The sequence below is a fragment of the Indicator indicator genome, chromosome 35 (assembly GCF_027791375.1).
Source record: "Indicator indicator isolate 239-I01 chromosome 35, UM_Iind_1.1, whole genome shotgun sequence".
Taxonomy (NCBI): domain Eukaryota; kingdom Metazoa; phylum Chordata; class Aves; order Piciformes; family Indicatoridae; genus Indicator; species Indicator indicator.
Window position 1 is genome coordinate 6,131,035 of NC_072044.1, and position 12,590 is coordinate 6,143,624.

The 12,590-nt window shown below is 53.3% G+C and overlaps 1 protein-coding gene across 1 annotated transcript in view; it reads right to left on the reverse strand.

The window, feature by feature from the left end:
* Positions 1 to 5,096, reverse strand: part of SCUBE3 (signal peptide, CUB domain and EGF like domain containing 3) — a 33,369-nt gene extending 28,273 nt beyond the window's left edge. Inside the window, exon 1 of the mRNA XM_054395819.1 lies at positions 5,012 to 5,096. Coding sequence (XP_054251794.1) covers positions 5,012 to 5,096 — 85 coding nt within the window. The remainder of the gene's footprint in view (positions 1 to 5,011) is intronic.
* Positions 5,097 to 12,590: the final 7,494 nt, after the last annotated feature.

The following is a 12,590-nucleotide window of genomic DNA, read 5'->3' on the forward strand; positions in this document are numbered from 1 at the left end:
GGGGCTGAGATGGAGCAGTGAAAACCAGCCAGAAACCCCCTAAAAGAACAAACCCACCATGGCATTTATCTATTCTTCAAGCCCTTCAGCTCCTCCCTTCAAATCAATTTAATTCCTGATTTTTATATAGGCACAGATAGACATTAACAGCCTGCCTGTGAGGGGCTGTGTGTAGCTGTTGGCAGACATGGGGAGTTTCCATTCAGCCTTAAAGCCAAATTAAAGCTTTATAACTTCAGTAGCTCCTTTTAGCAGGGCATTAATAACCACCTCAGACACTCTGCTGCACTTTATTAATCATTTGTTCACCTGGGTGATGCACACAGGACAGGCTCAGGGCACAGCCAGGGGCTGGCCACAGAGGAGGAGGATGTTCTGTGGGTGGCTTAGTGCCAAACTGGCCAAAGATCATAGGATCACAGAATCATCAAGGTTGGAAAAGACCTCGAAGAGCATCAAGCCCAAACACTGAAAAAAACAAAGGAAAAAGAAAAAAAAGCCACAGCATCTTCCCAGGGGAAGGGTTGATGGAGTTGAAGGGGGCTTCATTTGGGCTTCCTTGAGCCACCACATATGAATGGACCAACAAACCACCATGCCCATCATGCATACAGGCTGCTCCCAAGTGAGCAGCTCCTTGGGCTCACTGAGCACCAAGTCCCTACCACAGCTCTTAGCCATGCAGAGTGATGGAGCATGGATGAAGGACAAGGAACCACAAGCTGCAGGGAGGACCTGAGGGGGTTTCCAGCCTTGTGACCACTTTATTCTGTGCCCACACCCCACTATGCCCCCCCTCACCCAGATTTTGCTTCTCCAAAGATGACAGCACCCCAAAAAGGGTTTTTTTTCCTTTCTTCTTTTTTTTTTTAAACTGCCATTGACAGATCCCACTCCTGCAAGGACAGAGCTGAGTTGAGCTCCTCATCCCCTGCATTCATCCTGATGAAGCCCAGATCTGGCATTGCCTGGGTTGAAAACATTCTCTCCATCCCCATCATACCTCCTTGTGCCAATCGTGGTTGCTTCAGCTTCATCCATAGAATCACAGAATCGTTTTGGTTGGAAAAGCTCATCCAGCCCACCCCTTCTCTAACTCTACCAAGGCTGGGGCTAAACCATGGCATTCAGCACCACACCTCTGCAAACACCTCCAAGGATGGGGATTCAGCCACCTCCCTGGGCAGACTGTGCCAGGCTTTGAGAACCCTTTCAGTGAAGAACTTACTTCTAATGTGCAACCTAAACCTGCCCTGGTGCAACTTGAGAACATTTCCTCTTATTCTATCACTTGTTACTAGGGAGAAGAGACCAATACTCAGCATCATGGAATGGTTTGGGTTGGAAGGGTCCTTTCAAGCACCTTTAGGTCATGCAGCTCAGCCATGGTTTCCCCAAGGAAGGTCTGATGCCCCACACCAGCAGCGTGGTCATCTCCCAGGGGCATTGTTGTTGCTCCTTTGGCTTATTGGCCTGACCCAGCTTTGCCTCACAAAAACCCAAACCCAGGCTGTGTTTGTTTTCAGCTGGGGGAGCAACAATCACAAGATCTCATTGAGCAAGGCTGAAGCACGGCCGGCTGGGTGTCTCTCAGTGCCGCGAGACAGAGCAAACTTTATTTGCCATCCCAGGCTTCTCCTAAAGCCTCCCAGGAGACTTATAAATTTGTAAGTGAAGGTTAAGGTTATTCATGCAGATTTTTTTTCCTAAATGGATTGCTCTGGTGTGACCCTCTGCGAAGGCAAAAATCCCTGTAAAGCTGAGAGCACTGGAAATAAAACCTGGGCAGTTTGGAGACAGCAGCACCCCTCAGCGCTGGAAGACTCGAGGTGTCTGAATATTTATCCTCCTGTTGGCAGTTATAAAAAATCCTCTTCTTGCCTCCTTCCTACCTCCCCCCAGCTCCCCTTTTTAATCTCAGCACAGGCATGTTGGAGCCCTCAGTCAAAGCTCTCCTTTGAACTGCTGCATGCTGCAGTGTTTACAGTTTTACATTTCATATTTCAGAGGGGTGGAGGGGACAGGCACAACAGTCACACACTGTGAGTGCACGAGAGGGGAGGAAAGTGGAGGCCAAGGGGGAGGAGGTTTGGTGGAGAGATGAGGGAAATCCAACAGCATCTCCGGGCTGCAATTGGAAAATTTTAGACTCCTAAAAAAAATTAAATATATTTTCATAAACCCCCTGATAGCTGGCAGCGTAGGCTGTGCAGGTGCATCCCCACCAATCCCTGTCCCATGGGATGGAGGCTCCCTCCCTGGCTGGCACTGGCCAAAAGGCCTGCTTTTACTCATGGGTGACTATTGAGCTGGGCTGGGGCTGTGGTCCACTCAGGACCCCTCACTGGGTAGGTGGATGGGGCTGTGGCAGTGCCAGGGGTTGCCAACTGGAGCACCAGGGTCCCCCAGTTTGCTGCTGCATCTCCCTCCCAGTCCCATTTCCCTGGTCCCATCCAAGGGGACGTTCAGCCCAGCTGCAGGAAAAGGTGCTGAATCCTGTGATATGGCTCCACTTATGGGGGTGCTGCCAGAGGAGTGTGGCAAGGACAGATTCAGGCACTCCCTGGTACAAAACGTGGTGCAAATCTGCCAGTCCTGTGGCTCCATCCTCTCCAAGGCACTGATGCCAACAGATAATGGGCAAAGGCTCTGCTCCACTGAGAGTAGGAGCTCAGGACAGGCTCTTCTGCCTGGCAAGCTGTGAGATGGACTGATGGGTGAGAGGATAGGACTGGGGGTGGCATTATCTGTCCAAAACCAGGAGAGCTGTGGGCACAGCAGCTTCTTGGGGCTCTTCAGGCAGCTAAGCATGGGGACCACAGGGAGACTTCATCCCAGCTGAGTGTGTCAGGAGCCTCCTTAGGGTTATTTGGATTTGTATAGTCAGTTCTCCTCTTGAAAGCTTTCCTAGCACTAAAGTGACCCAATAAACCCGGCAGGGTCCTCTGGCAGACACCCTGCAGGTCTGGTGGACAGCTCTGCTAAATCCTTCCTTCCCTACAGACTAAACTTTCTGGGGTAATTCAGTATGAGAAATGAGCCAGCGAGTCCTACCACGGCGTGATGTTATCACAGCAAAAGCAGCCCGCCCCAAGCAGATAGGAGCAGTCCCCAGCCATGACAGCCACTTGGTGAGAATGGCTGGCCCCTGGAAGGGCCAAGGCTTTGGTGAGGGCAGAGAGGTGATGTGTAGCCCACTCTTGGCTCATCTCCCTTGCAGTTTCAAAACCAACCGGGTCCAGTCCTGCCCAGAGCCCTCGCGTCTCCACAGACACCAACCTTCACCTCTCCATAGCTGCCTCTCTCTCAGCAGCCCACAGAGTCCCCCCACCAGCAGCATCTGGGTTAACTCTCCTCCACAAAGCCCCCAGGTGCAGAGCGTGCAGAACCCCCCCCTAGGGTCTACTCGGTGCCTTCACCAGGAGGAGCCAGCCCTGTCCCAGGCGTACGGCGATTACCCGGTGCAGGATTGAGCACCTCTCTCCACCCCCCACTCCACCCCTCTCTCTTTCCCTGAAGGGATCTGTCAAGTCTCTGCACGATGGAATTTTACTTTGCTATTTTAATGCAATTCTGGCTCAGGCTTAAATGGAACTGGAAACCAAAAGGCCTTAATAAATAAATATTATGATAAGAAATGAAAGCAATGCATACACTCGAGATAATTTGGGGGAGGGGGGGGGGGTGGGGTGTGGTAAAAACCTAAGCATTCCTTTCTGAGCCTACATCATAAAGCTTTGCAAGAAGCTGGACGCTTCCTTACCAAACCTTTGCCCTGGAAAATCTCCCTTGTGCTTGCCCAGGCTGCCCTCCTGAAAAGTCTCCTATTGTTTTAAAAACACTTGAAGCAGATGAGACAATAGCCTTGAAATTCCTTCTGACTTGGTCGGTGACAAGGGCTCGGGGCGCCCATGTGCGGGTCTGAAATGTGCCTCCAGGAAGAGCCTCGGGGCTGCCCTGTGCTCCGATGTTCCTTCACACCTTATTTCATCTCACCCTCTGCAGAAACAGGCAGCTCCTACAACGGCAAGAGCCGAGGCTGGGCTGGGAGAAGCCTTACACACTGCTAAGTGCCATGGAGAAAAGAGGAGCAGAAGAAAAACCAAGAGGTTGTACAGTAAGTGGTGAACGAAGGATAAAACCCCCCTCGGAAACAGGCAGCAGGACCATGCACACAGGGCTGCATGTGTGTGGAGAGAGACCCGAGCTAAATATAGAGGTGCTACAGAATACCTGTAGGGATGGATGGGACGATATAGAAAGCTCCCCGTGGACCTTTGTGGAGGAGAATTCCAGGCTTGATACTGGAAGCGGTGAACCAGCAAAGCCTGGAGCTGATAGTGATGGGACATTGCTCTTTTTTTTTTCTAGAGATAGGGGAAAATCTTCCCTATTTATTCAGGTTTTCTGTGCTCAGCTCCCTGAAGTTTTCTGCAGCCCAAACCCTTCCTGCCCAGCACTGGAGGTTCACCCCCCCATCTGTGTAACCCACACAAGCGCAGATGCAGCCTCCCAGCACCAGACACCCGCTCTGCTGTCCCTTCACTCTCAGCCAGACTGAAAGCAGCCCTCCTAGCCCACACTGCTCTGGGTGTTATCCCCATCCTACTGACAGCTGAAAACCAGAAAAGCCCCCCAGAGCCTTCACAAGCCCTGTGATGGGTGCAGGCTTTGCCTACCCTCATTTTCTACACCCTTTGCCTCAAGATAAAGAGTCCGAACCAAACAAACACAGTGTGAGAAATGCAGTTTCAGCAGGAGTTTACAAAACCCAGCCCCAGGCAGAGGCAGAGGCAGAAGCAGAGGCAGAGGCAGAGGCAGAGGCAGAGGCAGAAAGGCAGAGGCAGGAATCTCTGTGAGCCAGGTTTAAAATCCCCTTCACTGTTTGTTGTTATTGCTGCTAATTTCTGCAGCCTGCTGCACAGAAAGCCCCATCGTTAAAGAGGGAGGTCCGGCTGCCCAACACAACATCAAACAGCAAACCTTTGAGCTGGGAAGAATTTTCTCTTACCTTGACTGGCTTTATTTGCCAGCGTGTTTCCAGAGTGGTGGAGAAAGAGAAGGATGGAAAATCCAGCAATCTGCAAAGCTCCCATGGCAATCCCAGCCTGCATGGAGGAGTGGGGGCAAGACGGGGGTGGGGGGTGGGGGGTGGATTTCTAGTGCTTTAAAGGAAACGAGGGGCTGAGCATGCGAAGGGAAATCAAGAGGAGGAAGGGGCTCACTCCTTGCCGTGTGTGAGACAGAGGGAGGGAAGGGAACTGAACTGATGGGAAAAGCTGCTCAGGGTTCAGTTTGGGGTTCTTGGTGTTGCTAAAGAAGAGAGAGGGAAGGAGACCCAGGGCAGTTGGAGGAAAGTGGACTCTATCGCCCTCTCTCTGGCGTCTGCTCTGATCCCTTCTCTTTTTTTTTTCCCCCTTAAATAATCCCAGCCAATTCCAGTTTTGCAAGAGAGCAGCAGCAGGAGCAGCAAGCGCTGGAGGGGGGAAGCAGGCGCCTTGCCCTGGTGCTGGGGACCTGAGAAAGGGGAGTGGAAAGGAGATCCCCATCCAAGCAACGCCCTTTTTCTCCCAGCCCTTTCTTTCTTTCTATTTGGCTTTGGTTACTCCTTCCCGGCTCCCCCCCTCGCACCCCCAAGGCTGGGCTTTGCCTGCAGGAATTTACAGTCTGCGCTGGAGGAGAAGGGCCAGTAGCCATGGAGACTGCTTCCCTGGGAGCAGGGAGGTCAGGCGGAGACCATGGGCGATCAATGCATCAATGCAAAGCCCCCCGCAACCCCCAGACCCAGCCCGCACCTCGCAGCCCCTTGGCCAGCCAAGGGCTTGGGGTGGTGGTGAGGGGGGGTGGGGGGAGCAAGGGGGGTGGGCAGGGGAAGGCAATGGGTGGGAAAGAAAAGGGGAAGGAAAAATGTATCCATAAGGAAGAAACAAAAAGAGTTTGCAGATGGCACCACCTGGCTGGGCTCGGCGGCTGTCGGAGTGTCTTGGGGTGTTGGGTTGGCAGAAAGTGGGACTGGAGAACAGCTCTGCTGTTTGCAAGGCAGGAGTGGGGAGGGGGAGTGGGAAATAAGGGTGGAAGGGACAAGAAAAAGACCTTTCTGAACCATTCAAGGCAGGTTTTGTTTCTTTGCAGGAGCCTGTCGCAGCCTGGCCCCCTGCAGCCAGCATCCTAGAGCACAGGGAGACCCTCTGCCACAACCTGTGGCTGTCCATGCACTGAGCTTGCTGCCACCATCTCTTTCCTGGGGTGTTGCTGCTCCCTGAGTCATGTGAGGCATCACCAGCCAGAAAAATGCAGCAGGAGATAAGTCTGGGAGCTGGGAATGTGGCTGGGGGGAAGGTCTGTGGTAATCTCACCTGTCCAGGGGTGTGGGGTGCCATGGCCCCAGCAGTCATCCTGCCTATGACGTTCCCCATGGTCCTTCAGCCCACCACGCTGCTTCTCCATCCTCTCCTATCCCCTTTTGTCCTAATAACCCCTGAGGATACAATGAAGGAGGCTGGAGGCAATGGAAAACATCCAGCTAAGCCAAGGCACCCACATGGAGACGAGGGGAGGGACTGCAGCTGGGAGGATGCTGAAGAGTCCCTGAGTCCAGTGATGCTTTCCCTACAAAAACACAACCCTTGGGCTGCCCTCATGAGACAGGGACCTTCCCTGAGCAGGGGACCTGAAAGAGTAGATCTGCTTTAGACAGGAAGATGCTGGACAACTGGACTGGGAGAGCAGCACCTGTGAAAACCAGGAGCTCATCTGCACGCTGGATCTTCCCAAAGACAGAGGCCAAGGGCAAGACTCCCTCCTGTATCTGTGGAGCCATCCTACACCCATGGAGCTCTGCCTGCTGCCAGTGAGTCCCCCAGTCAAAGCACTGAGGTCAAAAACCCATGTGGGAACCAAATCCAGGGCAGCAGGAGACCAGCATCAGCTGGAGGGCAGATCCACAGACAGGCCCCTTATACCCAGTGCAGATCTCCAGGGTTCAAATCCACATTTGCATGGTGAATCCAGAGCCAGGGGAGTCTAAGTGGCCCTTATCTTACCTGCTCCTGCACCAAGAGCTCTTGGGGATGAAGGCTGCTCCTCTTTGCATGCCGTGCCAAACAGGAAGGGGCTCTGAACCTTGCTGCCTGTGTCCAAGAACATTGCTAGTGTGATGTCCAGCACCCTCCTGCGAGCATCAGCTGAGCACCCATGGCAGCACTTTTCTTTCAGGCTGGGATTTGCTGTGCAAACACAAAGCTCTCTTAGGGCTGTTGTAAGAGCAGAGTCAAAATGCCCTCAAAATGCACTTAGAGTCTCAAAATGCACTTAGAGTCTCAAAATGCAGAGGCTCTGCTCACCTGCTCTGGTGGATATCTGTGCGTCACCACCACACCTTGGAGCAGGACATGTTCACATTCCATCCTATGGTCCTTTATTATCATAACCAGAGGCAGAACTCCACAGGCCTCCTTTTTTTTGTTCACTTCTCTAACCTGTCTTCTAAATCTGGAGGCTGATCTCAAGGCACGAGGGACAGGACCTTCAGCAGTGTTGGTTTATAACTGAGCTGCTAAATTACAGGTTTACACATCAGTATAAGCATCCATAAACCAGCCCTGAATACACAGCCCCATGTGTAGTCACAGCACTGAGCACCAGCAGCCGCATGGCGGCAGGGAGAGACCCGTCAGAGACCTGGCAGGGAATTGGCAGAGACCCGGCAGGGACCTGGCAGGGACCCAGCAGGGTCTTGGCAGGGACTCAGCAGGGCCTTGGCAAAGCCTCGCTTCGGCCCAGACTGCTGGACTGGGGCTCTGGCCAAGTGCTCCCCATTAAACCTGTGCCTTGCTTTTGAAGGCAGGTTGATGGCAGCATTGGAGAGTGAAGGGGTTGACCCCCATGACACAGAAACACTGTGGCTGAAAAAGATCTTCAGGATCATAGAATCATGGAATTGTTTGAGTTGGAAAAGGCCTCCAAGACCATCCAGTCCAACCATCAACCCAATACCACCATGGCCACTAAACCCTGTCCCAGAATGCCATGTCCACGTTCTTGAACACCTCCCAGGGATGAGGACTCCACCATCTCCCTGAGCAGCCTGTTCCAATCCCTGACCACTCTTGCAGCAAAGACATTTTTTGTAATCTCAAACCTGAACCTCCTCTGGCACAATTTCAGGCCATTTTCTCTCTTTCTAACACCTGAGACTAGGACATAGAGACCAACCCCCACCTGGCTCCAGCCAGGCTCCTTTCAAGGGAGTTGTAGAGAGCAACCAGGTTTCCCCTCAGCCTCCTCTTCTCCAGACTAAACAACCCCAGCTCCTTCTTGTGAGCCTTGTTCTCAAGACCAACCATTATCTGCCATTATCTACACCATATCCCTGAGCACCATATCCAGATAGCTTTTAAATACATCCAGGGATGGAGATTAAACCACTTCAGCCATTGCTCCTCCAGCAGGGTTGCAAAGCACCACAGCAAAGCAGCAGGGCTGGGGTGAGCTGCTGATGTTCAGAAAGGCTTTAAAGAATTAAATATAGTCGCGTTTGCTGTGCCTCATTGAGCAGAAGGGGGGCTGAGGGAGGTCCTGGGGAAACACACACCATGGTGCCCCTCCGAGCACAGGGTCATCCCCCTGCCCAGCACGCAGATGGGGAAAGTCAGGCAGCTGGAGATTCACGAGATCTTAGAGGGAGTCTGGAGCAAGGGCCACAAATCACACTGAAATCGCCGGCAGGACAGCCTGGTGCTTCGGCCCCAGTGGCTCCGTACCAGCTCCTGCTTCTGCGGCCCTGGGAGCCCTCTCTGGAGCTATCAAAGGCATCAGGACAACACTGCCAGCCCTTGCCAGGTGTGCAAAAGTGCGTGTGTGCACACGTGTGTGCATGTGTGCCTCGGGCAGGGCAGGAGGTGGCAGGACTCTCCTCCCTGCTGCCTCCACTCCCCATTGTGCACCTCTGGGCACAATCCATTTGCTGTTGGCTCCATGGAGGGCCAGGAGGTTTGGTCCATTGTGCTGTGGCACTGAAGAGCTGGCGAGGAATTGTCAACCATGCTGAAACGGTTACATGGGGAGCAATGAAAATTTACTGCACCCTGCCCTGCTCCCTAGCCAAGGAATAAAGGCAAAAAGATCACAACAGGCATTTTTTTAATTTGCAGCAAAATTAAAAGAAGAAGGGATCTGCACTGGCAAACAGCAACCACAGCTCCAGATCAAAGCCGCTGCCTCCTCTCGGCCGGGGCTTTAAGAGGCTTCTGCAGCTACAGGGATGTTTACACAGGGAGGGAGATCCATACATTGTGCTGTCTTGATGCTGCCTCTCCCTCCCTTCATCTGGCAAAACATTCCCTGGGAGGCGATGTGAGGTCATTCCTAGCCCCTGCCTTGTTTTCCTCAAGCTGCAGAGGCACCGGGGCAAGAGGCAATTCATTTCCCATTAGCACACACACACATTTGCACTTGGAACTCTCCCATCTACAGTTTGCCAGGGGACTTTGGGAAAGATGGGGTGGGGGGGTGAGGGGGGTAGGGGGGTGGTGGACACCAGCCCTTGCCAGCTTGTTATTGCATTCCCAGAGGGAATTCCAGCAGCTGGGGCTGCCAGAAGGGTCAGTGGCTCTGGAGGAAACACTGGGAAAGAACATGGAGGCAGGCTGGCATCTTCTGCAGTCCAGCCATGATGTTCCTATGGCTTCCACCACTTTTATGACGGGTGGCCTCCAGCTCAGAAGAGAATAGACTATTTTTAAAAGCAGAGAGGAAAACTTTGTATTCCCAAGACAGGAGAACACTCCAGCCCCAGTCCCACACCAATGGCCCAGGCTTGAGCACCTCAGCCAGTCCCCATCACCAGCTCCTGGCTGCATCTCTCATTTCCCCACCCTACAATTTTATCAGGATGCCTCCAAGGTGGGTAAAAATGCACCAGCTCCCACTAAATGACTGCCTGTCACCTTGTGACACCTTTTTTCCAGTGTCACAGAGCTTCCCAAACAGCTGCCTGAGGAGAAAGCTCTTGTTTGTAGTGCCCAGGCTGCAGCAGGAGGTGACACAGGCTGAGGTGACTGGCCCAGCGTCACCGGGAAGGTCAATGGCAGCGCCAGGAATAGCTCTGCTGGCAGCTAACCACTAACCACACTGATCCCAGAATAAGGGTCCCTTTTTCCAGCTGGATTTATAAGAGCTTTCCAGGCGACATCAGCTCTTACAGAAATAGGCAGGCTCTTATTCCAGAAGTGTTCCTGGGTACTCAGCTGGAGTGGGTACAGCCACTCCAGGGTGGCTGCTGTGGCAGACTCGCTGCATGCTCCCTGGAGCTTTTACCTCCTCCTGCTCTGCCACCAGCATGGGTGCCTCAACTGGCAGGTCCTCGTCAGCATATGGGTGGAGAAGGAAGGGGTTTTGGGTAGAATTTCACCAGGACAGGTTTATTGTCAAGCCCTGGCCCAGGCTGCCCAGGAAGGTGGTGAAACCATCATCCCTGGAGGTGTTTCAGAGCTGTGGAGATGTGAGGGCCATGGTTTGGTGGTGAGCTGTCAGTGCTGGGTTTATGGTTCGACTTTCAGGGGTCTTTTCCAGCCTAAAGGCTTCTGTGAACCCATGAATGCATTTTATGTCCCACACAGGTGAAAGGAAGCTCAGAGCTGAGGCCTGCAGCATGTTACCAGCACAAGCTGCTGGGTCACATCGCACCCACTGCCCACACAAAGCAAACCCACGGCCTCTGCCAGGGCTGCCACTGGCATTGTGTTGGGCTGTACTGGGTGGAAACAGCTGCGTGCTGCACCCCCTGGAGATCCTGGGGCCAGCACTCATAGCAAGGGTTAACTCAGCACTTGTGACACCAGCCTCGTGTTCAGAGGTGGCAGTTCTCTCCTTAAAATAGTTTAGGAATCTTGCTGGGGACAAACCCAGTCCTCCCAGGCAGAAGGAGCCCCATTAACCTCTGGGTGTTTCCATGCTGCAGTGAGGCAGGGGTTATTTGCCTGCCTATGTAAGATGTCAGCCCCTTTGCCCCTTGCATTTCCATTGACAGCTTAACAAGGCTGCAGTTTGTTTCCAGAAGCGCAGCCAGGCCCTGGCCAACTGTGGCAATATTTTGTTGCTTACACAAATGCCACTGATGGAGCCAACACCACATATTTTTTGGGGGGCAGAAGGGGAGAAAGGGGGGAGAGGCTTTTCCACCCCGCCCTTTTGTTTTCCAAAGGGCTCCTCCAGGATGCTGGAGGCACAGCTCTCAAAACTCTTGGGGTAGCAGGAGCCTTCCGCAGCGTGCAGCCAGGCACACAGGAGCCGCTTTAAAGCACGAAGCCCTGCTCCAGGGCACTGACCTGACCAAAGGCATTCACTAATTAATTCATTCTTTCAAGAGACTTAACTGCCTCTTGCCTTCAGAAACCAAGGCGAGCCCGAGCCAAATCCAAAGCCTGCTGGAAAATATGGAGAGACCCTGACCGAGTGCAGGAAGCTGCAGAGCTGGGAGCGGGCTCCTGTCTGGCCGTTGCCAGCTGCCAAGAGCCAGCACAAGGCAGCCGGCCAGTGCCAGCTGCGTGCTTTGCTGTCCCCTGCACGGTTCCTTGGTGCTGCTTTTGGGACAGAGGAGAGACAGCAGAGCCTGAGTGAGACAAGGGGCTCCCACCTCCCTCAGCTTTCTGCTCACATGCTGGTTTGGGGTCTCTCCTGTACTGCAGCAGCAGGCCACAGGCTCACCCCAGCTGTTGGCATGACGGTCCGCCAGTCCTCACTATTCTGTTGTCCTTGGCACGCTCTCCAGAAAATCCTCAGAGGGTTCCTGGTCCAGTGTGATCTCAGCACAGCTCATCCCCCCTCAGCAGTCCCCTGAGCATGGCTCCCAATTTCCCCCAAGCACATCCCAGCATCCTCCCCCACCGGCACCCCCAAAGGCTGGGTGATTTAACCCCACACATAGCTAAAAGCTCTGATAAAACCCCAAGCCCATCACCAGCAGAACAAGGAGACCCCAAAGAATGAGGGTCTCTCAGCACCACCAGCTGAGAAAGACCCGCAGGATCTCCTCCACGATCCTGCACCAGAGCAGTTTAGCAGGAGAACAGAGCAGCCTTAGTGTGCCAACAAGCCCCTAACCACCCAAGAGCAGCTGGAAGTAAGATGCCATTATTACGTTTTTTAATTTAAAATGAACTTCTTCACCTAGAGGAAAGCAAACCTTCTTCTGGGAAGGCCAAGGAAACCACGCTGGGATTTTCCAGCTGGGTAGGACTGACTGTTTATGGGCAGAGGCTTCCAGAGGCAGAAATAAATGGCTTGCTCTCAGCAGGTTTTCCTTTCTATATTTACCTTCCCCTGAAATGAACATTATTGCACACTGCCACATTTATTCCCTCTGATCAGGGGGCAGGCAAAGGAACTACCCAGCCACAGCACGTCACAGAAATTGCTACTCTGCTGTTTGGCTGGGGCCAGGGCAGAAGGGAGTCCCCTGGTTTTCTTTGGGCAGTGCCCAGGTCCTGCTTACAACTTCCACTGCAGCTCAGCATTCCTGCTTGTGGCTGCTGAGAGCTGGAGCCTTCCTGGAGCTGCTCTGCCACTGCCTGATGAGTCTCCAACCCCCT